This window comes from Hemibagrus wyckioides, linkage group LG15 (genome assembly GCF_019097595.1).
Source record: "Hemibagrus wyckioides isolate EC202008001 linkage group LG15, SWU_Hwy_1.0, whole genome shotgun sequence".
Taxonomy (NCBI): domain Eukaryota; kingdom Metazoa; phylum Chordata; class Actinopteri; order Siluriformes; family Bagridae; genus Hemibagrus; species Hemibagrus wyckioides.
In genome coordinates, this window is record NC_080724.1 from 4299719 (window position 1) to 4326715 (window position 26997).

General features: G+C 36.4%; 1 protein-coding gene across 4 annotated transcripts in view; it reads right to left on the reverse strand.

Moving 5' to 3' along the window:
- Positions 1-17949, reverse strand: part of chl1a (cell adhesion molecule L1-like a) — a 38762-nt gene extending 20813 nt beyond the window's left edge. For 2 of the 4 annotated variants that reach the window (XM_058409920.1, XM_058409916.1), the window contains exons 1-9: positions 17793-17949; positions 10311-10454; positions 5123-5231; positions 4700-4890; positions 4474-4596; positions 1466-1636; positions 1181-1210; positions 974-1076; positions 263-444 (exon numbers count right to left, since the gene is read on the reverse strand). In XM_058409920.1, coding sequence (XP_058265903.1) covers positions 263-444; positions 974-1076; positions 1181-1210; positions 1466-1636; positions 4474-4596; positions 4700-4890; positions 5123-5231; positions 10311-10392 — 991 coding nt within the window. In that variant the 5' untranslated portion in view covers positions 10393-10454; positions 17793-17949. Of the gene's footprint in view, positions 1-262; positions 445-973; positions 1077-1180; positions 1211-1465; positions 1637-4473; positions 4597-4699; positions 4891-5122; positions 5232-10310; positions 10455-13612; positions 13771-17792 lie in introns of those variants that run through there. The other 2 variants (XM_058409919.1, XM_058409918.1) reach the window with 2 other exon arrangements.
- Between the last annotated feature and the right edge of the window lie 9048 nt (positions 17950-26997).

Below are 26997 nucleotides of genomic sequence, written 5' to 3' on the forward strand. Positions count from 1 at the left end.
GTTATGAAATGACGGGGGTTATATTTTATTTCTCCTTCCATCTCTTATCTGCAATCTTCTCTACACATGAGGTATACTGTATGTTAATAATTAAAGTATATTTATAAGACCTTCTCTACAGATATTGCTTATAATAATCATAAAAAAAACATATTGGAAAAAATAAAGTGATGGTAAAGAAAATCAATCGAATGTTCTTCTTAGTAAGCGGAACAGATATCCTAAACCCATTTCATTAATACTCTGAAGAATAAATTCAAACCTTCTACAGTGATGTCGAACAAATGAACTGCTTCACCAGCAGAATTCTGTGCCTTGCACTTGTATTTTCCACTGTCTTCCTCTGTGACACTTGTTATGATCAACATTTTTCCATGGTTCTTGATATTGGTACGTTTTGGCAACTTTCCTCCAATCTTGGTCCAGTTTATTGTTGGTGTGGGGCTAACAAAAAGAGTACATTAAAAATCATGCAGATCATACAGCATGCCGTTCTCTTTATTACTGTTTCGAACAATAAACACATGACGGTCTATGGTTAAATCCAACAACATGTGGAAGAAGGGTATAATTAAAAAATGTAATAAATAAAACATCCTGTATGGTCCAATAAAATTATGTCCAAATACTAGGTTTTGATTAATTGCCTTTTTACAGCATACACCATTTTCTTCTTATCTAAATACAAATCCAAAGACATAAACCCGAATCGGGTATATAAATATATCATGCAATATATATAGCAGGACAGAATTTACATGAACGCAGACAACTGGACACTTCCAAAACATATGAAGAAAGGTACCAGGAGAGGTAGGCTGTAGTTTCATTTTGAATCTTTTATAGGGAGATATATGGGAATAGTTTTAAGCTCCCACATTTCAGCATATGATAGAAAAGCAAATTAAGGACAACACTGTAAGAATGATGCAATAGAAATACCTAATATTTTTTAATATGTACACAAACTTACAATCCCTCTGCAATGCACTCAATCTCGAGATCCTGTCCTTGCACCAGATATGTTTGGAACAGATCACCAGAGGGCACTAGAAGATTCGGTTTTCTATCGGAAACTGAGAATGCAAATTCCAAAAGATACAGTAACTCAAATGTAATCCATGGTAATCTGATAATTAATAACTTTTTTAACAACCATTTGAAAAGATGCTTGACTCACTTGCGACATCTGTCTCACCAGTTGGATTTGCTGGAAGGGAAAGGGGAATATTTTCTTATACAACTGCACACAAAGAAATGGATCAGTATCAGTAAGTGGGGGCCACATGTCTGAGTCCGCTATCCAAATTTGTTTCATAGAAAATGGCTCGCATGCTCTACTCCTGAATGTGAGATTTGTGCTAAAAAGTTTTATATTTTTTACATGAAACAGTTCATGGTTGTGGGCTCAGACACCTGGGACTGTACATATCAGTGGGCAGGTAAAGTAGAGGTTGTGACATACATGACATGACCTCAATAGCCATTGCAGTTTTCTGGACGATGGTGCGAATCCTTGGGAAAGAAGCAAAACAGCAGTAATCCCTACGGCTGTCTTTTTCCAAAACGTTTGAAAAGTAGAGGTTCCCATTCGATCCCATTGACACTCGCTCATTCTGTTCAATGTGTTCCAGACCTGCGAACAGCCAGTTATGTGGGAAACAGCTGATTTATATCCATTAATTTTGGCATGAAAATAAGCAAGAAAAACAATAATGTATGCAATGCAACCCCATGCAATAAGGGATATGTTGGGGTTTCTGAGTGGAATTACAGAAAAAGGTTGTGAGAGTTCAAATCCAGATCAATACAAGTGAGCAAAATTGGCCCTGCTCTCTGGGTGAACAGGACGACATACTATCTCTTCCCTATCAACCACACTGATGCTAGCCAATCATGGACTATGAGCTGAATGGATGCAGTAGGGAGCGGATAGTGTGTTCTTCTGAGTGTGTTTTGCCGCATCTTGACACTGCATGAGCAGCAGTTTGAAAAGATGGGGTTGGCTGGCTTCAAATGGAGGAAGAAGAAAGATATAATAGCCTTTTACCCTTTACATGTTGGTAGCTGCCATATGATAAGGGAGACCTAACTGCTTGGTAGGAATTGGCTATGGCTGAATTAGGGATAAAATCAGGAAAATAAAGAAAGAAAAAAGAAATATATAACAAAGATGAAGAAGAAGAAGAAGTTACATTTTGAGTTCATATATAAATGGCCATTTTATAGTTTAGTTTAGTCAAACAAAAATAATTTGTTTTCATTTTACTTTCTTTCACTTGACTGTCCAGACCAAGCAGGTCTCCCCAGTCATACAGTGGCTATCAACTGAGAAGGGTGAAGGCTTTTAACTACAACACAAGCAGCTGCAAACCCATGAAGGAAAGCAATACACTCTTCCATATACATGAGCTCACAGAGGCCCACTATTGGCTAAGCCACCACTGTGAATGACAGGGCAGAGAGTGCAAGCCAACCCTCAGTGCAAGCAGGGCCAATTTTTCTCCTTGGCTGCCATCCATAGACAGACGTGGCATTATCAGGATTCAAATGAAGGTAAATGCTTTTATGCTCTGCCATGTTATAGTCCCTCCCACCCTCACCTGCCGCCTTGGAAAGAATAATAGCACATAATTATGATTAGAAAAAATAATAATTACAAAAGTAATGTCTTAACAAGGTTCGAGACACTTGTAAAGAGACCTAAGTTTACAAATCCATGCAACATTTTAAGCCTATTTTTTGGGATGCAGGTGCTTAGCAGAATTCAATATGTTATGAATTCGAACGTCACAAGAAGCCTGAGGCGAAAGTCAACAAACAATTAATGTTTATAGTGCTTATAGTGTCCTAATTGTGTTTCTTCTTAAATAAAATTCATATCTGTGATATAGTTTTGTGCATGGCAACAACCACCTGTCATTTTGTTTTAATAGTTCTTAACAAAGAGAACCAAGAGAATCTATATGTGTACACCTTATATTTATACCCCAAAGGAAACAAGTCATGGTTAAAAGGAACAGTAGAGTTCCTGGGAAATAAGATCAGATAGTTTTGACTATGAAACGGCAATTTGTTTGCATTTATTCAGAATACTCCTTAGCTGTGCCATTCATTTTGGCACATATATTGTTTAAAAGAAATACTTCTAAAAAATTATAAATAATACTAAATTTTTTTTTAAGATTAGCTGTAGTTTGAGTGAAAAATTTAATTGTTTATAATAGTATAATGTTTTATTTTATATGTAGAGATTTATACATATGTGTGTGTGTGTGTGTGTGTGTGTGTGTATTTTGGCCATTTCGATGAAAGGTGCTAATCATTTTGGAGGACACCGTACATAGTTTGAATAGCAAAATGATAATTTTACCTAAACTTTTTAAAAATTGTAAAGCTTTTTAAATACTTTCCTGTCATAGAGAATATCTAAACAATACAGTGTGCAAATACCTGACTTCATTAAGATTTATTTTTATATTTAAAATTATATTTATTTAAAATTATATTTATTTTATTCATATTTATATATATTTAAACCTTAATACCTATTTAAATATGAGCTAATGGTGAGTTTAACTAACGAAGAGCTAGCCTTAATTATGACATGAGTCTTATGAATTCATGCGTGAATAACGACCACTTTAACCATTAGTTAGTATATGAATGTTAGTTAATGTATTAATTACATTTTCTAGCAATTGTTAAGTGTGCGCTCTAAGAAAGAATATGATTAAAATGTACATCATTTCTAATTGTTGTATAATTTGCTATATGCAACTGCATACTCAAACATCATTGGATGGTGTTGGATTACTTTCTTAATTGGCAGTGATCCTCTTTATTGAACATAGAAAGATGCACTTATAATAAACACTAGCAATTTAATCTCTCCATCCATTTCTCCTCCCTTCTCACTGTAGTACAAGAATATGCTCTGGGCCCGGGGCTCTGCTCCTTTACACAAAAATTAATACAGTATCATTTATTCATTTAGTAACAGCCATTATCCTTTAACATTTAAGTTCTATAAGATTATTCTCCACTACTTAATCTTAGATGTCACTGTATATTTTGACTGCTTTACTGTGCTTATGTCAATTATTTTTCTTGGCTTTAAAGTGAACAAATACCCATTTGTCTCTTGTTGTGGATCACTGCCTGCAAAATGCTAATTGCGAACATGCTAATTAACTTTAAACTAACAAACCTGCACTGACATGTACTGATGTAGGTGGTCATTATTCATGCATAAATTCATAAGGTTAGTTTTTCATTAGTTTGTGATTAGTACATGACTTAACTCATCATTAGTTCATATTATTCCAGGTATTAGTGCATTATTATTCATATACCAGTGTTACCAAGTATATAGCACCAAGATGCTCAGTTATTATGCCAGACTACAAGCTAAAAACTAAGACAATGATCCATTAGCAGTGGAACTCATCCGCTTACAAAAAAATGACTTACCGATAGTCATCCAGTAGAGATAGCGAGGTGGAATGCCATTTGGTGGGTTACATCTCAGGACCACTGGATCTCCCTCTTTAACCACTACTGGCTCTATAATTTCTTTTGGAAACTTTGGTGAACCTTTGCAACAAGTAACAAAAGAAAAAGAACTTGTGATCAAGTCCTGCAACAAAGAAATGTAATCTAAAAAGCAAAATCTGATATTTCTGAAAAAATAACTTACTAGGTACAATGAAATGGGTTTCAACTGACATAGCTACTCCCAGTTTATTGGATGCATAGCACCTGTATGTACCCTTATATTCTGCAAGGTATTTGTCATTTGGAATAACAAAACTTCCACTGTTTTCAAAGGTTTTGAGTTGGACGTCATTTTGTGGGTTAAAGTTCAGGCCATTTTTAGTCCAGGAAAACCTATTAAATCCAAAATTCAGAACAAGAATTAGACCTATTAACCGTACTCATTTGTGTATCCCATATACGTATAGCCTGATAAACTGTATGAATATAATGTTTCTTGACTCTAAAATACGGAAGAACTATATAAATATTTCTCTTTCAATGTATGCCCATATCATATTTACTATTTGAAACAGCACAGAGAAAAGACTACACCATCATTCAGTCACATGCTGGTCTTACTCACACTGGTTTGGGATTCCCTGTAGCTTCACATGTCAATGTGAAATGATCATCAAATGCAAAAGCAACAACAGATCCTTCAGATTGAGCTGTGATTGTTGGTGGCTGCTCAACTGCGTAAAGAAATATATAGAAAAAAATTGTTAATCCAAGTGGGACAGGTACATCTTAATGTGATTAACCCAAATAGCCTATATTATGAGTGTTTACATGAATAATACACTGCACTCACTTTCACTCAACTCAGAGAGAGAGAGAGAGAGAGAGAGAGAGAGAGAGAGAGAGAATATATATAAATATGTAAATACACATTATCACTTCCCATGTGTATATCAGAGACCCCATGATTAGAGACAGACCACTGGTTAAAATACATAATGCTCAGCATGACAGCTGTATTATGCAAGCACCTTCCATCAGTCAACAGTTTTATACTGATACATGTGCAGATATAAGGACTATTGCTTCATTGATTAATGGGAATGCATATACACTGCCTGGACACAATAGTCACCACCTAGCTTTAACTAAGCAACTAGGTAAGAGCTATCCATTGACAATTAATATAGTGATTAATATGTTTCAGCTGGTAATAAGTTATTTAACCCTAACTGATGCAGTTAGTAGCTTCTTATTTCTTAAACAACCATAAGACATATCCTGTGGTAGTGGAAAAGATGTTACTCTGATTCAGAAGGGTCAAATTATTGGCCTGCATCAAACAAAGAACACAAATAAGGAGATTGCTGAAACTACTAAAATTGGGATAAGAACTGTTGCTTTGTTAATAACTTTAAGTAGCAAGCTTCAAGTAAATTGATATGTGGTCGGAAATCACTTAAACGTTTGGTGAAATCAAATCGTGAAACAAAAAAGCAACAGTAGAACAGATGGCTATGTTTTATAGTGAAAGTAAGAGCATTTTCACATGCACAAGGCTCATGGGCCTGGAACTAAACAGCTGTGAATGGCCTTAAGAAAATCACTGAGTGAGACTAATCCAAATAAAATACTTCATTTTGCTATGGATCATTAAGATTAGACTCTAGGAATAAGGTCCTGTGGTCTAATGAGTCCAGATTTACCCTGTTCCAGAGTGATGGGCACATCAGGGTAAGATAATAGACTGATAAAGTGCTGTACCCATCATTTCTAGTGCTTACCATATGAGCCTGTAGGGGCATTGTCATGGTCTGGGGTTGCTTCAGTTGGTCAGGCTCAATGCCTGAATATACTGAATGACCAGGTTTTCCCATCAATGGATTTTTTCTTCCCTGATGGCACGGGCATAATGCCAAGATGACAATACCAGAATTCATTGAGCTCAAATTGTAAAAGTCTGGTTCAGGGAGCATGAGACATCATTTTCACACATAGATTGGCCACTACAGAGTCCAGACCTTAACCCCATGGAGAATTTTTAGTGTGCTGGAGAAGACTTTATTCAGCAGTCTGACTCTCCCATTATCAATACAACATCTTGAGGAGACATTAATGTAACTCTGGACAGAAATAAATGCTGTGAAGTTGCATAGGCATAATAAAACACTGGCATGTTTAATTTTTGTGTGCCATAATCAAAGCAAAGCAAAGGTGGACCAATTAAAGTGTGGGACTTTTTTTGTTCAGGCGGTATATACTGTACTGTATGTACAAAAAACATTTGAACATTTAATCATTCACAAGCATTTCTGATCTATATTTTTAAAAATGCAGTTCGCATTTACAAAAAAAGTTCACCTTCTGCACAAAGTATAAAATATATATCTATCTTATTTTTAAACATATTGACACAGCCTACTTAATATGTAATTTAGGGCGTTTCATGACAAATAATTAGACACACACACACACACGGAACATCGGCATCTTTGCTTCCTTGGCTCATCTGCTGATGCCCAGATCTTCCTTATAAAGGCATGCCATTTTTAATCAGTCCTTGCGTACATTTTGCATGTTAACGTGGATTTGATTCTCAAATTAAGTCCCAATTATTTAGGGTTTATAAATATATTTAAATATTGAGTCTGTTTACCATCCCATTTACCATACTTTCCCCACATCCAATTACAATAAATGTTTTGTGAAATCAAATTGCTGCATTAATTATACTGCAATTCTTATAAACAGTGCAGTTCAATTCAGAAAATTTGCATTTATTTTCTCTAGAAGCATGGTTCTGGCAGAAGGTCCAGCTTTAACATAAATGGTTTTTATTAATGTAGTAGTTCTAATATGTTATCTTTCCTATACTCTCTTGCAGGAATGTGTATTCCATATAATCTAACATTTTGAAAGAAAACTTTTAATTTTAATTAAATTGGAGGAAACTCAAGTACCAGCACTCTGCAGATTTCTGCACACAGAAAGTTTTTTGCAGGGTTTGTGCTTTCTCATTTATCATGTTTTTTTTTTTGTCTCGTTTAATTCAAAAGAGAGAGTTGAGGCCATTATATACAAACATTTTTTTGAGTCGTTCATTAGGATATGAAATTGGTCAACTTGGGGCAGCAAGGTGGCTTAGTGGTTAGCCTCACAGCAAGAAGGTCCTGGGTTTGAATCCCGGGTTCGAACAGTGTGTTCTGTGTGGAGTTTGCATGTTCTCCCTGTGCCTGCGTGGGTTTACTCTGGGTACTCCGGTTTCCTCCCACAGTCCAAAAACACGTACATTATGTTGATTGGTAATTATAACTTTCCCATAGGAGTGAGTGTGAGTGTGTGTGGTTGTCTGTGTGGGCCTGTGATGGACTGGCGTCCTGTCCAGGGTGTACCCCTGCCTTTCGCCCAATGTGTGCTGGGATAGGCTCCAGCAGATCCCCGTGACCCTAATTAGGAATAAAGCGGTATAGAAAATGGATGGATGGATGGATTGGTAAACTTGCTGTGGTATAAGCAGGGCCAATGGTATAAACATCCAAATGAAATATAATATTATTTTGTCACAATGAAGAGCTGCAGTCTTCCCACCATGTTTAGTTTAAATTGTATTTGTAATATCTGCACTGCCATCCACAGGGGCAGAGGAATAGGGTTCAGGTAGAGCAGTATTATCACGTTGAAACTTACTGTTATTTATTTATGTGTACTGTATGCTTGTTGGCATTATGTGGCTTGCCCACACATGCAACAATCGCTTGTGATTAAGCCCCAAGATGCACAGAGATCAGTGACAGGAAAATAGGCAGAGACAGGACCAAAACTAAAACAAAGGCACATGAGAACAGGTAGGAATTCCCAGTTCCCAGAAAGGCAATTTGTGACACTACTGTGCATAACAAGATTTTTTTTTGCCAGGTTTGTTGTAAAAGTTATAAAATGCCATAATTGGTTGTGATTCATTTTCAATTAACAGCATAAACATAGTCCCTGAAAGAACAGATTAAACCAGGATGTTGATAGGAGAAAGATGAATTTATTTAAGCATATGCACAATTATATGATAACAATTATACTTTTATATTTTAACAGCTACCACCTAGTGAGAAACAAGATTAACCAAGCCATCCATTAAGGATTACGACTCAATCGCAGTCAAAGCAGAAAACCTGTATTTTTTGTTTTTGTTGGTTGGGTTTATTTATTTTTTTGGGTGGCATTGGCAGGTAAAGGCACAGACCTCAAGGGTTTATTGGCATAGAGACTTATGTTAAACTGGGATGGTCGGATTCCATCACCCGCAGCTCTCACATGTTCCTTCAGTTTTTTTTCCATTTTGATGATTGTTTTGTGTCATCAGGTGCCCTCATGTCTGTACGGCTGATAATGGAATAGTTTGATACAAGAAACTTAAAATTAAAACTCTAATGATGCTCTTATTAATTTCATTTTAATACATTTACCATTGCTTGACTTTATAGTATACAGTTAAAGAAGTGTAATGGCTTATAACCACACTATCCAGATGAGGATGAGTTCCCTTTTGAGCCTGGTTCAAAGCTCTTGACCCCTTTTTTCTGACTTTTTGTGGATACATTTAAATTTAACTTTTACATCCATTGTTCATTGTTAAAAGTGCTGTATAAATAAAACTGAATTGAATTGTGATGAAGGCCTAGACAAAATAAAATTGTGATTGTGTGATCGTTTTAACATTGCCATAAATTACCATTATGGCAGCTCCACTGAAATGGTTATAATAACATGTCGTTAACAGGGGAACATTGTGCATAAATTATTATAACTCATGACCTTTTGTGCATCTGTGCCCTGGGGCCCATTGTCACATAATCTATCTCTTGTTATTTCATGCTAAAGGGGGTTCTACCAGTTGTTAGTTTAAAAGGTGGTTTTGCATGTTATTAATTTAGGATGATGTTAATTAGATTATTCTTGAATGAAGATAAGGCATTTTAAGACAAAATACAAAATAATTCCAAAGGGTAAAAAAAAACAACAACATGGCAACCTTGGATAATTTCTATTTCCCTTTTGATTACACTCACCTGTTTTTCTGTTTCTCCTTGATTTATGTAGCTGTTTAAGTTCTAAGCTATCTTTGTTAAGTTTCAGTTGCCTGTTGAGTGCTTGATGCGCGTTTTAGGAATCATGTTATGAATACAGTATGTTTTTGTTTATCTGTTAGCGCTTAGCACTAGCAGACTTACAGACTTTGTTGCAACAGTTTGGCAAAGCCCAAAGAAACTATGACTTGGGAATCAATAAAAACAATTGACAACATGTTGCAATATTGACAAAAAAACACCATGGTATAGCATAGATAACCTAATTAAGCCCAAAAGAACAAAGGCACAATTAGAAACAAATGCACATGAGAACAGGTAGGAATTCCCAGTTCCCAGAAAGGCAATTTTCTTAAAGAGATTTTAGTCCGGTTTGTTGTGAAGCATAGAAGCATAGAAGCTATATTGAAAAACATATCTTGTCATAGATTATCAATGGAATTGGCTATTCTCAGTATGTTTAATAGCCAGGGAAATGCATTTATTATTGAAATAGAGCAGTGGGAATGTAATATATAAGATATATAAGGTACTGCAGATAAGTTTGCACATAAAAAGTTTTTTTTTTCTATGGACTGGGTTGCACAGTAAGGTGCTCATGTCTCAGTTGTACCAGGGTGTATATATATAAATATATAAAGAGAACAACAGCATGTATAATATATAGTGCTTTACATAGTCCAGTTCCAGAGGATTTTAAAATAAAATTATAGGAAAGACAAGCAAACTTACCCTCAGAAGGTACATGTAGGCAAAAGGCAATAGAAAAGAAAGTGAACTGGAGCCCAGCATCAAAGCCCCTGAGTCCCCTCATCCCATCAACCTGATGTTTGCTCTGATTCCCGTCAAGTTCACAGACTTTTAGAGAAAAGAGATCTATAAAGTTAGAAAGTGAAAAAGAATAAATTGCAGCTTTCTTTTTTGTGCTGGAAAATTCTACTGAAAGGCAAATATGCTACAAACATGGGCAACACTTTTACGATACTGTTCAACTACTGAAATGTAACTGTGTAGGAACTAAGCAGGAATGAATGAGCAGTTCTTCAGTTATTCCTATTACCTAAGCAGAACAACTAGTTAAATACTTAATATGTATGTTAGTAAGAGTTCCCTATGTTATATTTTCAATGTTATATTTGAATGTTAATTTTTTTTTCACTAGATACAGTTTTATTAAAAAATCACAAATAACCAAGCCTTCCTTAACCTATTGTAAATGTTTATTTGCTTTATTATAGGTCTCCTCAGAAGAAATCAGGGTAGCAGTGTTATTTATTTAGCCAGTCAGTTGGAAACAATAACCTGCAAATGTACAAGGCTCTAATGTATCAATGGGTAACAAATATTCTCCATTAACATATTTCCGTTTTCTTTTCTAAATAACTTCGTAGAGACGTTGGTAATGAAGTGCAATGTGTAATACAGCTCGACGTTATGAACTAATAAAGAAAATATAGTAACACCTCATTCATTTTATAGTTCATTCTTTCTCTTTATGTTCCTACTGACTATTTTAGCCTGATTTTTGTTTCTTAGCCTACCTACTGTTGTATGAATAAGTTAAGAATGATGTTTTAAATTGTGGAGGGTAGATTAAACAAAGTTTAAGCAAGAGTGAACCTCACTCCTAAAGACTGACGTTTTAATGTATTGTTCTTCAGGGGTTAATGACGAGGAAGAGTTTTACATGATAATTTATTACCAGTTTTCATTATTTAATAGAAAGTTATTTAAAAACACTTGAATAAGTTAATGGAGAATATTTGTTTCTTATTGATATATTACAGCCTTGCAAGTTTGTAGGTTATCGTTCTCTGTTTCTTTCTTTAGAACTTTAGGCTGACTAAAATGAAAAGCTCCGCTGAGACCTAGAATAACTCAAATAAACATTTACATTTTAGACACAGGGGTGCTGGAATAGGTTGAGGTTTATTTAAGCAGTAGATCTCTAGGAGGAGTTTTGTTATCAGCAATTAATACTGGTGGGATCAATAATTAATCAGTAGTTATTACAAAAGAGCATTGTAGTTCTCTGCAGGAGAATTATTCTGTAATTACTGCATAGTAAGATTGAACTCCTTCAAACATACTTACTGAGTGATTAACTAATAGTTCTTACTCATATTAGTACATTTCTGGAATTTGGCAGATGCTCATATCCAGAGCGACATAAAAAAGTGCTTCGAAGTCTAAATGTATCAATAAACACATTTAACACTGGTTCAGTAGGATAGCATCTAAGAAACGGGAGGTTTCTTTTTTTATACAACATACAACAATACATAAAACAAACAGGGAAAGATAAGAGCTAGTTTAAGTGTTTCAGGGAGAGGTAGGTCTTCATCCGTCGTTTGAAGACGGTCAGTGACTCAGTTGTTCGGACATCTAAGGGAAGTTCATTCCACCACCTCGGTGCCAGAACAGACAAGAGTCTTGATATATATCTACCTCTTTCCCGGAAAGATGGTGGGATCAGATGAGCAGTGCTAGTAGATCTGAGGGAGTGTGATGCAGTGCGAGGTATGATAAGAGCTTTGAGGTGAGATGGTGCTGGTCCATTCTTGGCTTTGTAGGCAAGCATCAGTGCTTTGAATATGATGCGTGCAGCTACTGGAAGCCAGTGGAGGGGACGCAGCAGTGGGGTGGAGTGGGAGCACTGCATTTTGGATCATTTGCAGAAGATGAATTTATTCATATTAGTGGTTGTTAATAGAAATAGTGTTAATGAAAAACTATTCATCCGTTCCTGCTTAGTTCCTGCTTAGTTAACTGAGTTGTTGAAGTGTTACCAGGTCATCTTCTCTGTAGATCCAGATCACCAGAGATGGACCTCTTTAATTTAACGTTAACATAGGCTTAAGTTTAGAGAACTAAGAATGTTAATAGTGTACCAAACTATTATTTATGTCCAAAGTGCTGATAGTGGTCCATAATCCAATTGAAACATATCAACTGACAACAGTATCGTGGTTGCACGGTTGCAACGAACCATCCCTATCTGCAGTAAACATGCCAAAGGCTCATTCCAGGCATACTAACTCACTGTGGCGTGCAAAACAGGAATAAAAGACATCACACACCAGTCATGTCAAATAACAACAGCAATAAAAGGAAGAAAGAAAGAACATAACAATTATACATAGAACACAACAACTGTAACAGCGCAGAGACAAGAAACATTACAGTTTACTTTAAAAGTGTCACCAAAGGTCTACAGGATTAAAACATTATATTTTCCTTAGCAAAAAGTTTCCCCAACAGATGAACTCCCAGCAGATACACCATTAAAAAAAAACTACCCAAATCCTGTGTCACAGTGTTCTCCTGCTACATACACAAACAATAACACACTGAGAACTACTGACATGGTGAAATGCAAAGTAACTTCTCCATCTGAACATTTAGAGCATGTTTTCAGATAAAAGCTGGAGTTAATTCAATGAAGTAAGAAAAAAGATAAGCTTAGTGTTGTGTCCATGCACAAATCTACTTTTTTAACTAAAATATACTATAACAAAAATTAACAAAATAAAATTAATGACTTGTAGTGGTGCAAAGATTTATTCAGACCTGCAGCGTATGCTTCATCTTAAAGTTTCAGTCACAACTTCCTTTATGACTATGGAATATATAGAAAAGTACAACCTAAGGGTTTAAGTATAATCTAAGCTGTTTGCAGAAATGTGCTTAGGGGAAGATCCAAGAAGAAATGTTCATTTCGGCACATTTACAGTGTGATTATTGTAGCTACAGCTAACATCAGCACTGTTTGACACAAGTAGACTTTTATTTTATTAATATAATACTACATGAAGAACAATGATAATGAAAGTCAGTAGCTACGTCACGATGCAAAAACAAATGCACTGCTAATCTAATACGACTACTAACAAATGTTGTATTTCTGACAGTGGGGAGGATTTTGTCAACTGTCAACGTACAAAGTGCGGTCCCTGAGAGTGTCCTAGATACATTAAACTCTTTATGATCAAAACTAAATCACTAAATCAAACAAATGAAATATCTTTACTTACTTACACAAGTCCCACTATGTAGTATCCTCAACAAACCAGCCCAACAATATACTTTAATGCCAAAACACAGGACAGAAATAGTTACTATATTAAATACATGTCTATGCTCTCAGCATGCTGCACTAAGCCACGCATTCTCTCTCTCTTTCTCTCTCTCTCTCTCTCTCTCTCTCTCTCTCTTACACACACCCACCCAAACACACACACACACACTTCTATGCCGCGTCTCTTCAACAAAGCACTAAAGCAGAGTCACTTAGACGTGTGTAAGCAAAGCCTCTCCCTCAGCTAGAAAGCTCACTATGCTGGGGACAAACATTCCAGCAAAGTCTAATCTTTTCAAAAGTCATTAAGGTATGGCACAGGAAGTGACGGAGTTCCTGACTGTCGTATGTAGTAAATTCCAGCTATTAGGAATAATTACAAGCACTTTTTTTTTGCCATGTGTTTATAAGCAGATAGAATCAATGCTTTTGTTTTTTTAGGATTAGAATATAAGTTCTCATTAAAGACTATCTAATTTCCTAATGCTTTGTGAAAGGTAATTTACACTGCTAATCTTTTCTTTGGCTAATGTTATTGTTGCTTTCTTAAAATGCATTTCATAGACATCATATGTGGATTTTCGTTTGTTTTCGTTTGCATTTTGTCTCATTGATTTATACAGTGCACCAGAGACAGCAAGTCGTTTTTTTATTTTATATGTGGAGGGTGACAGTTTACAAAGAGTCGAGGAACACTTTTTGTCAGTCACATATGGCTGAACATGTGGTATGACTTTACTGTGATTACTGTGGAAATCCGGTTCCGTTCCACTCAAGACAACACACCGGATACAATGGACATAAAAAGTCAACACACCTCTGTAAAAAGGCCTTTTTATGTTGTAAAAATAAGGCATGTAATTGTGCTCAGATTTATTCATTTATCACATTCCAGCTCATGTGCACATAGTAATTATCATACACTGGAGATCAGCTGTTTCTATAGGATTTACTTAGAAATATTCTGATATGCTTATGCCGTAGATGGGAAAGAGCTTACAAACATGTACACAATCTCATTGTTGAAAGTTGTCAGGAGAGGGGTATTAAAGAGTTTCCCAAACATTACTTTTACCTGGAACACAGTGAACACTGACGTTACCAAGAACAGGACATCCCTCCAAAATTGACTAAGCAAAATGTAAATTTATCAGGGTGGTGCTGCTAACAGACCTACAATGGTATTAAAGGAGTTGTGGAAGTATCTGGTCTTTACCTATTACATCAGTCAAAAATCACAAACAAGCACACCAAACCATGTGGCAACAATATGACAGCTTATCACCAAAAGGACATGGTGAAGCATGGTGGTGGCAGCATCATGTATATGGGGCTGTTTTCTCTTCAGCTGGAACTGGTGCTCTAGTCAAAGATAGAGTGAATCATAGATAGCTGGAAATGCAAATAATTTCTGACACAAAACCTGCAGGTCAATGCTAGACAGCTTATGGTGAAGAAAATTTTCAAATCAACAAAGGAACAGTTTTAGAAGAAGATCAACATAGCCCAGATCTAAGTCTTATCGAAAAGAAGGCTGTGCACCAGAGATCCCCTCTTGAGCAATTTTGCAGGGAAGAGTGAAATAAAATCGCCAAATCGAGCTGTGCTAAGTTGGTAGACTCTTACCCAAAAGGAGCTTTAATAAAGTATTAGTTCGGGGTGAGGACGCTTGTGCAACCAGGTTATTCTGAATTTTTCCTTCTATGTATTTCATTTTTAATGCTAGTTGCTATATTACATTAAAGGTGGAAAAAATGTAGCATGATTTATCTCATTTATCTCACAGGGTTGTGTAGGCTCACATCCCCTGTAGGCGCAACCTGTATTTTGTTTTTGCTTTAATTTCTATTACAAATAATTATATCACAGAGGCTGTGCTTGGATTGTTTAAGCGAACAGTAACTCACTGAAACATTTATATCATGATGTTGTGTTTTTCATGAGTAGTCAGGAGGCATCCCCTTGCAACAGCATGATATTATCTAATATCATTTCAACTGAGAAACCTAGAAATGAGTCACATTAGAATAGCTATGCAAATACAAACAATCTATGTTTGAATTTTTTTTTATCTATTTATATTCATATAAATACAAATATATTCAATATTATAGAATATATATTCAAATACAAACTAAATCAGTAATTGCTTTTTAGCTAAATGGTGTGTTAGGGCCCTTTAGTGAAGTCAGAATGAAATGATAACCAGATATTAAAGTGCTAGACATTTACTTCTGATTGAAAATAAAAAATAAATAAATAATAAATTTCGTTCAGGAAAGCTTGTAGTTTCCGGATCTATGTTGTGAAACTACTATGAGATTATTAATATATTAATATAAAGTCAAAATCTATTAGGCGTGAGTCACAGAGTATTAAGATTTACGTAAATAATTGAAAGGATGAGAATTCGTGCCTCTTCTTTAGAACTCTTGAGGTGAGTCAGCTTCCTAGAGCGGAAAATGTAATTGTTCTCGATGATAGGAGGTGCATTTAAAGAAGAATAAGTGGAAGAGGTGCCCTGACTTGCCTGATAAACACTGAGGATTAACAGAGGAATGCAGATCTATCACTCGAAAGTGTAAAAAACAAACAAGTCAAAGCTAGTGTGACAAAACCAGGCTGATTACATAGCAGTTGGAGTAACTGATGGTTTCAAGAGACCCTAGGATGTTTGGGGATTAAGCTCTCTAAGCCTACTAATCATATTCATGAGAACTGACACCTGTAGAGAAAATTTGTGGACTGTGGTATAAATAGAGCAGTGGTCAGACAAGGTTCTGTAACGTGTGGCGTGTTTGGTAAAATACTTAAACAAAAGATTCAACAACAAAAAGTATTTGACATGAGTCATGAAGAAACTGAGGAGTGTTAAAACCATTCGCGCTTCGAATAAACATTTTCTGGGACGCTTCTTGGCTCTTAGTAGCTAGCAGGTACAGTAAGTTCCCCTATACATAATATATTGCACTTGATACTGAGTTATGCACTATTGTTATTGAGGAGTGTTCCAAATGTTACGGCTGGACCTGCATTTCTCTCAGTGGAAGATAGGAAATCTTGTTAGTTTGTCCTCAAACAGCTGTCTCGTGTGGTTTGTACTGTACATTTGGAGATATCTTCTCAGGTTGCTGTGGAACAGGTTTTTGTATTTGTTACTGAAATACAAAAGAATATTGAAGGTTTCGACGTTTATTACACTACTTTTGATACTGCTAGCTGCGTTGTAAGGTTCTGCTTGTTTTGTGTAAGCCATAATTACATAACTAAAAATTATATCTCAGTAGTGAACATCACCAGTAAAGACATACTAATTATAAAGACTTTGTCATTCATTTTCTATGGATGCATGACTGACCCAGACTATCAAAAATCCATTTAGTGTATATTTGAAATAAGCATATGTATAATCTTTAAGATTCATTCAAGACAAAGAAATAGGCAGAGTCAAAATCATCCAAACAAGCTGGTTATGCTAATCACTAAAGTACACTCAAATACGAATTCATAAAACATACAAAAAACAAGCCAGTCCTTTTATTAACCTGCATCTTTTTAAAGTCATACTACATACAAACATGCAGTGCATTAAAAACAGACTTAGGGCATGGTTATATTTGTCGAGGCAGCAGAAATCTAACTGTGTTTGACCCATATAAGCATTTAATCGCAGACACACGTTCATAAACAAACACAAACACACACCCACACACGTTTCTGTGTTTTTTTTTTCCCTCCAACCTACAGAAAGAGTGCAAACAGAAGGTGCATAATTTCACTGCATCCATGAAGTGTCACACATGGAGGATGCACTGAGACTTAATGATAATCTGGTGCTCAAACATCTCAGCCGGATGTTTGTCTGGAATCATTTCATGTGAAGGTATACTTTAGAAGCGCATTTGTATCTCAGCGCACAAATGAACATCAGCTATAAGCTAAACTAGAATATGATCATGTCAGAATGTCAGTGTTTTTGCAGCAGGATCAATATTAAATATCAATAAATATCTCGTCCCTCCATCTGAAATATAGCACTTGAAAGAACTCTAAAAATGCCATATTAGAACAAATGACGTTTTAGATTTCCTTTAGGGAAACACTTTCATTAAAGAAAGTCCATGAAATACTCTTACCTTCAGCAGCTTTAGCTCTCTCCCTGACACTTGCACAATCGCTTACTAATGTTTAATCCTGTGGTGAACATAGACAAGCGTGAACACAGCCATGAGAATTCCCAGAATTGAACGCAGCTACCATATAACAAGCTGCTGACAGTCTGGAACCTGTAAAACCAGTGGGCTTGCACATGAGCTGTGGAGGGAAAAGAAAAAAAAAAAGGTATGTAAATTTAAAGAGTGTATGCCTCTGGCTCAAATTTCCAAAAGATCTTCAAGGGAGACAATATTGATAGCGATCAATTTTCAAGAATTTAAAGAAGAAAACTTAAGGATTTAAAGAATTTAAAACTTAAAATCCTGCTTCGGCTAAGCACTTTAATTATTACATCTCTTGTTCGTCTAACGTTACTGTCATCAGATTAAAATGCTGCAGCCTTTTTAACCACATACAGGCGGTTCAATGCCATAAGTAAGGGTTCAATGCCATAACCGAGAATCATTATAAACAACACATTCTAATGCAGAAAAAAAGAAGAATCATTCCAAGACTGAATCATTTAGTACTCACATGGTGCAAATTTATCTACTCAGTCTCGTAGGCAGTGGGAAACTAAGTGCAGATTAAGTGAACTAAAGAGCAGCAGTTAAACAGATGTTCAATATGTTAAACATACTGAAATCAATATACAGCATATGAACACACAGAAAACACTGATTGTGGCTACTGCATCATCCTACTTAAATATTTGTGGCGCAGCAAATTCCAGGTTATTCACATAAGTCTTTTAACACTCGCTACCTGCACTTTCTTAGAAATTGCATATCAGTTTGTAGCACATGGGTGGGGAGAGAGAGAGAGAGAGAGAGAGAGAGAGAGTTCAGTTTAGCCAGTGCAGCTTTTTTGTGGATTGCTCCTATATTTGGGACACGTAGAAAAAGGACCTGACAGCATGTTAAATCCCTCTACTGTGTCATTCACTGAATGTCAGAACTCTTGCTTAATCACAGTAGGCTTAAGAGTATAAGCAAATCGCTACTTAAACATATAGACATGCACTATATTGCCAAAAGTTTTGGGACACCCCTCCAAATCATTGAATTCAGGTGTTGTTTTTCAGTGGTTGGGCTCGGCCCCTTAGTTCCAGTGAAAGGAACTCTTAATGCTTCAGCTTCATACCAAGACAATTTGGACAATTTCACGCTCCCAACTTTGTGGGAACGGTTTGGAGATGACCTCCTTCCTGTTCCAACATGACTGCACACCAGTGCACAAAGCAAGGTCCATAAAGACATGGATGAGTGAGTTTGGTGTGGACGAACTTGACTGGTCTGCACCTCAACTCGATAGGGGATGAATTAGAGACGGTGAGCCAGACCTTCTCGTCCAACATCAGTGCCTGACCTCACAAATTCTCTTGTGGAACCTTGTGGAAAGCCTTCTTCTCCTTGTGGAGCTGTTATAGCTGCAAAGGGCAGGCCAAATCCATATTAAATTCATGCACATGTAAAGGGAGATGTCCCAAAACGTTTGGCGATATCGTGTATGTTCCCAGAAGTACAGGTCATTTTATTAAAGATGCCACTTCTTTGACATAACAGCAAGATAAAGCAAGTTAATTTCTCAAAGCGAGGCTGACTGGCTGCCACTAGTCAAAGAAATTAAGCACGCTTGATTGCTATTTTGACACATGTACTATTAATAAAGGCAGGAATGTGTGAATATCTTCGAGTAATATGTAGTGAATGAAAGTTTTTGCTGCATTTTAGAGGCCTGTAACTGTAATTGAAATGTTGAATGGTATGCCAGAAGCCCTTCCTTCCTATTCAAATACAATGTGTGCATTAGAATCTTAGATAAGAAAACATCTCTTAAACATAAGGATAAGGAATAGATAAATGAAAGATTAAAATGAGTCATGGTTAAGACTTCAGTCCAGCCCATACTTGCTTGCAGATTTATAGCTGCTTCCCATCGATTCATCCATTATTCTCTCATGCATGCTACAACAAAGACCCAAGCAGAAGTGGAGGAATCGTTATTGCAAATCCCATGTCCAAGTAAAAAAGCAAATCACAAAATAAAACATATAATGTATCATGGCAAAGTTAAATAAATAGTTTTTGAATTTCAGTAGATATTAGATGTAGTATGCTTAGGATTCTTTTCACACAGTGCAACAGGCCACTTCCTTTCACCTTATCACTCATTATATCATCACAATCACGTTTTGACACAAGCTCTGTATTTGTTCCTATACTGTTTTATCATTTACTGTATAAATGTATGTACATGAATTGTTTGCCATGCAAGAATAGAGAGTTTCTGATTGTTGCCTCTGTGTTCATGTAGCCACAAGTTTAATAACACTGACACAATGCTAATTTAACTGGTCATTTTTCCCTGTTCTTGCCCAGTTTCTGGGAGTAGTAAATGCGTGCTTTAATAGGGATGGAAAGGAGCAACACGGGGTGTTGACACTGACAATCTGCTGCTTTAATGGGATACTCAAACCCACTTTCTTATTATGTAAGCAACAAGAAAAGTTTTCTTTCTGTCATTTCTGCAACTGATATACTGAAATTCGTAAATAAGTTTGTCATTATGAAAATGCCGCGGCTCTGCTCCGCATAAACAGGGGAGGAGGCATGCTGATTTGATTGTGGACTGCAGCAGCACGCCTATCCTCACCTCGTGATGTTATCTTTATTCACACCCTGTCCTTTTTACAATTATGCTGCTCTTTGTCTGGGTTCCGCCTTCAACCTAGAAATATATTTTTCCACACCCACCAAGAAAAAGCTGTGCCCTATTTTTGTGTTTATATAATGATCACTGTTTATGAGTTAGAAATGTATGTAGTTTATGATCACCTTCCCAATTAGCCAAAGGGTTTCCTAGGAGCGAGGTATGATTTTGACATATAATTCTATAATGCTAATTGCTGCCTGCAATTTATACAGTTCAAACCTTCCAATATGCCAATGCGGTACAAAAAGCTTGATCTGGAAAGCTTAAAAGTTACGATAGCTAGAGATCAGGGAATGTATGGCATTTCCAATGTCAGATGACCGTTCTTCATCGTTCAGCAACAAATTGTAATGACTTTCTGTAAAGGGAATTAGACTGTGTAATTATAATGCCTGGTGAAAATGTGGTGTAGCTGAGCCACATTAGCATTTTGATGCATGATGCATGAATGAATGTGTTTGTTCTAGTCTGTGCGCCTCAGTGAAAGGCACCATTAACACCAGGTCTAGAGGACTGCAGAGTGTTAGGTCATGGCAAGAGTGATGGATAGGGTGGTGGTGGGGTGGGGTGTGGGGTGGTTTGGGGTGAGATGAAATGTTTCTCACCAAAAATAGGAATCAAATAATAATGGTGTATGTGTGTGTGTGTGTGTGTGTGTGTGAGAGAGAGAGAGAGAGAGAGAGAGAGAGAGGGAGAGAGAGATTAAAAGAAAAACACCAGCTAGTACTAGGCAACCTATTCAACAGCAGCTAACCATTCACCGACTAAACCCCTTATGACTCATTCTAAGGACATGAAATTAAAGCAGCAAAGTGGCACTGCCCAACATTTACATCCAACTGTACTTGTGTGTGTGTGTGCAGGTGTGTGTGTGTGTGTGTGAGAGAGAGAGAGAGAGAGAGAGAGAGAGAGAGAGTAAAAAAAGTAAAAAAAGAAGTATATTAATGCATTAATACAGGGCATTCATTGAATGCTGTGTTGGTTGGTAGCTAGGGAGGTTGGCAAGCATGATCTTTAAATTTCTTATCACACATCAGAGAAGCTTTATCCTCCGTGATGTCTGCAAACAGGTGACAAAATCACTTAGTGTTATTGACTGTTATAGTATGACTTTCAAAAGGGCATGTGTTCTATACAACTAGTTACAGGTGGAAAAATGAACGTGTAAGGCATTTTTACTGAAAAGCCTTGGGGGATTGTGTGTGTGTGTGTGTGTGTGTGTGTGTGAGAGAGAGAGAGAGAGAGAGAGACACAGAGAGAAAGCATGCATGTATGTGCATGTGTGTGTTTGCTTATGCAAGGTTTCTTGAGTGTGTGTATTCCAAAAACCCTCAAGGCTTTGCACATTAATTTTTTCCACCTGTAATTAATGCCATTTGAAAGTCATATTATAACAGTAGCAATAACTGATTTTGTCCTTTATACAGAGATCATGGAGGATAAACCTTTTCTGATGTGTGACAAGAAATATAAAGATCATGCTCATCACCCTTCCTACCAACCTACATGTTCAAATTCCCTTTATATAGTATGTCCTTTCCTCATTGATGTTGCATTCATTTCATGTCCCGTAAAAATACATGAATGTTCTCTCTGTTGTGGTCAGATGTTTGAAAATGGGCTTTTTAGCTACTGCTCCAACAGTATCTATGACTGTTTAATGGTGCAAAAAGCTCAGATTGCCTCAGTCATAATCAAGACAATAAAGTGTACACCTTATTTCATTCTTAAGCTGTATCTGTATGTCATCATATGTCATTGGAGGGACACTCCTCCAAATCATTGAATTTGGAGACATTGGGCTTGTCCCCTTAGTTCCAGTGAAAGGAACTCTTAATGCTTCAGCATACCAAGAGATTTTGGACAATTCCATGCTCCCAGCTTTATGGGAACAGTTTGGAGATGACCCCTCCTTGTTCTAACATGACTGCACACCAGTGCACAAAGCAAGGTCCATAAAGACATGGATGAGCGAGATTGGTGTGAACTTGACTGGCCTGCACAGAGTCCTGACCTCAACCCGATAGAACACCTTTGGGATGGAGACAGCAAGCCAGGTCAAAACTGGGACATCTGCCTTTACATGCACGTGAATGTAATATTCAACTCTTCTGGGAAGGCTTTCCACAAGGTTTAGGAGTGTGTTTATGGGCATTTTTGACCATTCCTATAGAAGTGCATTCGTGAGGTCAGGCACTGATGTTGGACGAGAAGGTCTGGCTTACAGACTTTGCTCTAATTTATCCTAAAGGTGTTCGATCGGGGTGAGGTCAGTACTTTGTGCAGGCCACTGGAGCTAAGGGGCCAAGCCTAACCCCTGAAAAACAACACCTGAATTAATGATTTGGAGCGGTGTGCCAAGCAATATTGTGTATATCAGGTCATGTCATAGTAGCCAGCTGAAAAAAAGCTTGCTTAATATTCCTACAGTATCTTGCGTATAAAACATCTACAATATTCATCAAAGTATGTTGATCAAATTATTTTTATTTCCTCTCCAACTTATTTGCATTTGCTACCCGTATTAAGAAAATAAGCTTTGTCTGTCTTTGGTCGTGGGTAACCTTTTTAAATCTTTTTTAATTTAATGACAGGGCTTTTTACATGGTTCATCTCTAATAATGCAGATTATTAGATTCACAGAAGTTTCCCTGAAGACAGTTCTGCATAATAAAAATAAAAATAAAAATCAGACAATGCTTATTGCTTCCTATTTACATAGACAACACTATTAAATGATACATAAATGACATCAAATGACAAAACACTGCAGAGATATTGCATGGTTGGATATCAAGAGATTAGTGACACTGAATATTGCTGAGATTATTGCTCTTAGCTTTCAGCTGCTTCTCAGGTTTATATTTATATTTACTCATATGGAAGATCTGCAGCAGCAAGGTGGAGGAAAATAAAGACGAATGATTTGAAGACTTCATTTTCTTCTTCTCATGCATAGCTAAGCCCCACTTTCCTGGAGATCTAGTACCTAATATACTTCAACCTATTCAAATAGCTTAGTGTCTTAAATATATGTGTCAATATTTATTACAGTTCTTCTCAGAGGAGCACAGAGGCAGTGTTGTTTTATTTTTATGCATTCAAGGTCTAAAGAGAGACCTATTACATTTTACCAGGCTGATGCAATGAGTAACAAATATTCTCCATTAACATACTTACTTATGTAAAAGATGTCTAGCAAAACCAAGACGTAGCAATAAAGTTCTAAAGAAAAGATCCTGTATAGGTAGATCTTTGGACCTTTGTGTAATTAATTATGCAAGCTCAAAATGTCTGCTAACTTTTTTTTTTTTTTTTCCTGGAGGGATATCACAATATACCCCCATACCTTCAATGCTGATATCATCTTATCTTAAAATGAAAACGAAAAGAAATGCAGATGATATGATAATCATCATACATTGTCTGGTAAAGTCAAACCGTGACTACCCTCAAACAGAAATCAGTTAAAATTCATGTAATGACCTGTTACAAAATGGCTCTGCTGGAATATCAGCTTACTTGAAATGTGACAGCCTTTTGTTGTGCCATCTTAGGCATAAGTCAGATAATGAATACAATGTAAGTCCTCAGGCTTTTATTTGAACCGGTGCGTGATACTGTTTAATCGCTGGCCAGCAGACCATGCGAAAGACAAGAAGGTAATGGGGCCAAGTATGTGACAAATATAAAGCTTGTTTACATCATGTTCCAGAAACTGAAGGACATTGTTGAATGGAAATATTTCGGGTCTTGGATGTGTGACAAGAGAGAGAGAAAGCAAAACAGAGTGACTTTAAATTGGAAGGCACAGAGAGAGCTCTGTTGAGCAGGGCAAGCATGGCTAAAAGAGTGATGTCCAAAACATGCCCATATTCAGTAGGAGAGATGTGCACAACTGTTTCTTGTCAATGCTAAAATAATACACAGGAGATGCAGGAGGCAAGTAAACAGAAACACATGACAAACTGTTGAGTTACAGGTTCGCTAGGTTCAAATATCTTGTGTTATTCAATCTACTGTTAAACCTAACAACCGCGATAAAAAACTTTTTAGTTTATGCGATAAGGAAATGTTAAGAGAGTGTGAAGATTATTCAAATATGGTACTTTACAATACTTTACAAGAAACTCTTTTCTTTGTCAAGAGTATAAAAATGTAATCACATTTAGCTACGGCCGCCTGGAGAAGACACGGCCTCTTTCTTTGTTCCCAGAGGACTCCTGGCTGATATACACTCACGTCACTCAAAAATAAAAGCTATTTAACAACTTCTCTTAAATGATTATGAAAACCAACACAGAAAGATTAGCAGCATGCAATACTGAAAGAAATATGGTCATGTGTCTTAAAAATAAAGACGCCAATTCAGCCAAAACCTGAAAAACGTTTAAAAAGAATGCTACTAGTGCATTACAAATGGATTGACACGGGTCATTATTTGAGGTTAATGCGTGGTATGTATCAAATATGATCCCTCAAGTTTACATTTCAAAGGCAATATCTGTCTTGGTCATAGTGATATGATGAATTGACATGGCTGTAGAATAGAAATTTTAACACGTCTGAGGTTATACTATACCGGTACGGTGGCCCCAAAAATTATTTGGGTGCTTAAGCCATACTTACAAGTATACTTAATGTACGAAATACACACACACACACACACACACTCTTTTAATTTAAGTAAGGAAAGAAAGAAAGAAAGAAAGAAAGAAAGAAAGAAAGAAAGAAAGAAAGAAAGACACTTTTCAAGCTAAACACTTTCCACAAAAATAGATTATGTTTAAAAATAATAGATATACTGTTTAAAATGAGACAACTGGACATTAAATGATGACTTCATTAAAGATCATAGCTGAATTGTTTTAGTTTGCCAACATTTTGACAACATCTGGGAATAAACTCAGCCAGTTGCTGTTATAGATTCAGAGGAAATTATGGGAAACATTCATATCATCTGCTTATTTCTTCATCATTATATCCTTTAATGCTTTATAGGATTTAAGTCCAGAGACCAATCTAAAACAAAAAAAAAAAAGGGTAGCTCGTGTGCTTTGGATCATTATCCTGCTTAAAATCCACTTCTGTCACTTGAATCATTTCTTTGCATCTGCTATTCCTCTGTATTTTTGAGTTCATAATGCCAGCAGTGAACAGCAGCTCAACAACACCACTGCAGGGAAAACACTCCCAGACCTTGACATTTCCACCTCTGTGCAGTTTGGCTGGAATTCATCTCCTGGCTTTCCACCCAAACACTCCTCTGCCATCTAAACTGCGCAAGTAGAATTTGGATTAATCTGAAGATAAGACACTTCTCCATGTCTTTCTGTGCATGTTTTTTTTTTTTTCTTCATTCAATTTCTTCATATTGAAGATGAAAAATTGAGGGTTGAAGTTATATCCAGTGTTGTCATGTCATTTAGATTTAGTACATCTTTGGTACAACCCTATAAAAGGTCTGGTATCTTGGCTGAAGATCAGAATGCAGTGTCGAATTCCCTAAGTGCCCCCTGAGGACACAAAACTCACAGCTTCATGCATGTAATACCAATAACAAGAATGGTCTAACTAATATCCACATGTTAAGGCATGCATTTTCTTCTAAGAGGATGCTGATATGTATTTTCATCTAGATACAATTTTATTCAGTATGTTTCTGATAGTGTATTTATTTTTACAATTATAATGACGCAATTATTTAGAAGTTGTTGACTCGCTGTTATTGGAAAGATATGCAAATGTGCTCACCCCCACAATCAATGGCTGTAATGTGAATACATCACCATTATTGTATTATGCATTGAATTCCAGAGGGAAACAAGCCTCCGAAAATGTTAAATGCATGGGTCATGAATGTTCACACAACCATGACCATAACAGCATCCTTACCTCATTAAGCACTTAGAAAAGGGGCTAATTTAGAAATATGGATAATCAGACTACAGTTAGGTTTTTACGGATGACAATTTTATATGTCACTGAACCGTTATATAATAATTTACAAAGTAGTGACAATGGAACAGACAACATTAGTGGTATATTGCAGTGCATCTCATCATTCCTTCTAAATGGCAATAGCAGATAGTGGTGGGACTGTTAACTTAGCATAATGGTGCATGTTTGGGAAATGATAGGCAGGGGAATTCTTTCCACACAAAATCTCCACGCAAAAAGATTACAGTTGGATTACAGTTCTCTGATGAAAGTCATTGTAGCATTGCTGCACTTCCACAAGTAAGTGTTCACTTGAATAGCCACAAGCTGTCATGACATATTGAAGGAATATGGTAGTTAACTCATTCATGCACATTTCTACTCAAGTCAAGTAGCTTTTATTGTCATTTCGACGATATATAGCTGACGCAGAACACTTTGGAATGAAACGACGTTTTCTCCAGGACCATGGTGCTACTCAAAACAACACAGAGCTAAGGACTTAAAGCTAAAGTAACATCAGAAGGACTC